Raw genomic sequence first — 1,932 nt, forward strand, 5'->3', positions numbered from 1 at the left:
CTCTCTCTCTGTCCCTCAATACTTCTCCTAAAGAGAGAGAAACCAGCTGCTGGTATTTTGGCAGAAGTCCTTGTCTCAGCAGGACCATTTTTGTCAGAGTACTAGTAGTTTTGATGATAACAACTAAAGGCAGTGTGGAAGTATGCAAAATAAAATTAAGAGATGTTACCTGCAATAGAGAAGTCATCTTCTTTTACAGTTACCTATAACATACATCTGTTTCCTCTGCATCCCTGTTTAATGCAAGGATCTGCAAAAGAAAAATCAGACAACACATCTAAGGAAAAATAAATCCTATAGATTTTCATTTAGATTCTCAGAAACCTTGGATTTTAGGTTCTAGTAGTAATCCAACATATTTCCCTAACTGAAACAGAAGACATGTCTCAGTTCAGCATCTTTTATATTTCATTTTTGTTCAGCTTATGGAAACTGTGCTGTCAATAAATAAAGGTACTCAGCATTTCTGTATTGTATCCTTAGGGTGAAGGAAGTAGAGGAGCTGTGTAAAGGGAGTCTTGAGTCTGTATATTCATTATATCCAACACTGTGTAGATTACAGGCAATTGGAGAACTGGAAAACATAGGACAGATTTTTTCCAGGTACGTTGTCCCTTCCTGTTACACCTGTCATCCTAGCTACGAGCCTGACAACTTTTTTAAGCAACCTATCATCTGAGGCTGGTGTTTTTGTCTTCCTTTTTAGAACTAATTTACTTAGGTGGCATCCCTGTGAGCCACAGCAATTAACACTGAAACTGCTCCCCTGCTGCCAAGTTTCTGGACCCATTTGGAACTCTATAGACTGAATCTTATGGCCCCGTGTGCTGAACTGGGTGTGCAGATCAACTCAGTGCCATTCACCTGGCCCACAGGGCTGGATGGTTTAGGCACCATCATTCTAAACTGCGTGTTCAGAAGGCACAGGACTGACCAAGATGTCCACTGAGTCCAGTCCCTAACGCAGACAACTTTGTCAGATAATCCCATTCAGAGCTTATCAGGGTCCATTATAAAACCTATTAAGGCTGTTTTTGGACCCCCACTCCTACTGGAAAACTTTCCCAGAACTTCTACTCCTCTGATGGTTAGAAAATGCCCTTTGGTTTCCATCCTAAACGTATTTGGACACCTATACACGAGCAGCAAAGCTTCTGGAGTAGGGCAATTACTGTGCTCCAGCAGACTGCAGCATCTCATGTATCAGCATCCCTGCACTTAAAAACAGTGGCAGAGGCGCTTTATCTAAAGCATGTTCAAGTAGCTTTAGATAAAGCACCCCAGCCACCATTTTTAAGCACAGAGATGCTGACACACGAGACGCTCTGGGCGCTCTAATTAAAGCGTGTCGTGTGTGTTCCTCTTCTTCCCCCCGCGTGCAAAGCACATGCATAAACCCCTGTGTGGCAAATTCATATCCATTAGTTCTTCTGGTAGGGTTGTCCTTTAGTGTAATCAGTTTGTTTCCCTCCTTTGAGGTATTTATAAAAAGCAGTCATGGTCTTTTCAGGTTTTATTTTTCTGGTTAACTAAAATCTGTTAGGTTGTCCCATAAGATAAGCTGTCCATCTCCCTGATCATCCTAATAGACTCTTTGTGTTTCTGATCCAGTTTGAAGCCATCTTTCTTGAACATGTTTCACAGATTGGGGATATTTGTTCCTTGGACTTTAATTTGTGAACTTTTTAGGTAGTTTTGTTGTCCTTGGTTCTTTACAGTAATCTTTCATGTCTCATATTTAATATTTGTCTAGAGTTAATAGCAGCTTCATTCTTTTTCTTTCATAACTTCTGTGATTTTAGATCTGTTACTAACCAGCAACTCACCGAGATTTATCTGAAGTGGCAGCGACACTCCCAGCTTCTTAAAGACAGTGACTTCTGTTTCCAGGAACCTGTCATGGCTTTACGCACTGTAATTCTAGAGGTCCTA

General features: G+C 41.0%; 1 protein-coding gene across 3 annotated transcripts in view; it reads left to right on the forward strand.

Moving 5' to 3' along the window:
- ATM (ATM serine/threonine kinase) overlaps nucleotides 1-1,932 on the forward strand; it is a 134,670-nt gene that overhangs the window by 92,973 nt on the left and 39,765 nt on the right. For all 3 annotated transcript variants that reach the window (XM_019524367.1, XM_019524368.1, XM_019524366.1), the window contains exons 45-46: nucleotides 484-603; nucleotides 1,803-1,926. In XM_019524367.1, the coding sequence (XP_019379912.1) occupies nucleotides 484-603; nucleotides 1,803-1,926 (244 nt within the window). The remainder of the gene's footprint in view (nucleotides 1-483; nucleotides 604-1,802; nucleotides 1,927-1,932) is intronic.

This window comes from Gavialis gangeticus, unplaced genomic scaffold (assembly GCF_001723915.1).
Source record: "Gavialis gangeticus isolate Ggan-Ray unplaced genomic scaffold, GavGan_comp1, whole genome shotgun sequence".
NCBI lineage: Eukaryota > Metazoa > Chordata > Crocodylia > Gavialidae > Gavialis > Gavialis gangeticus.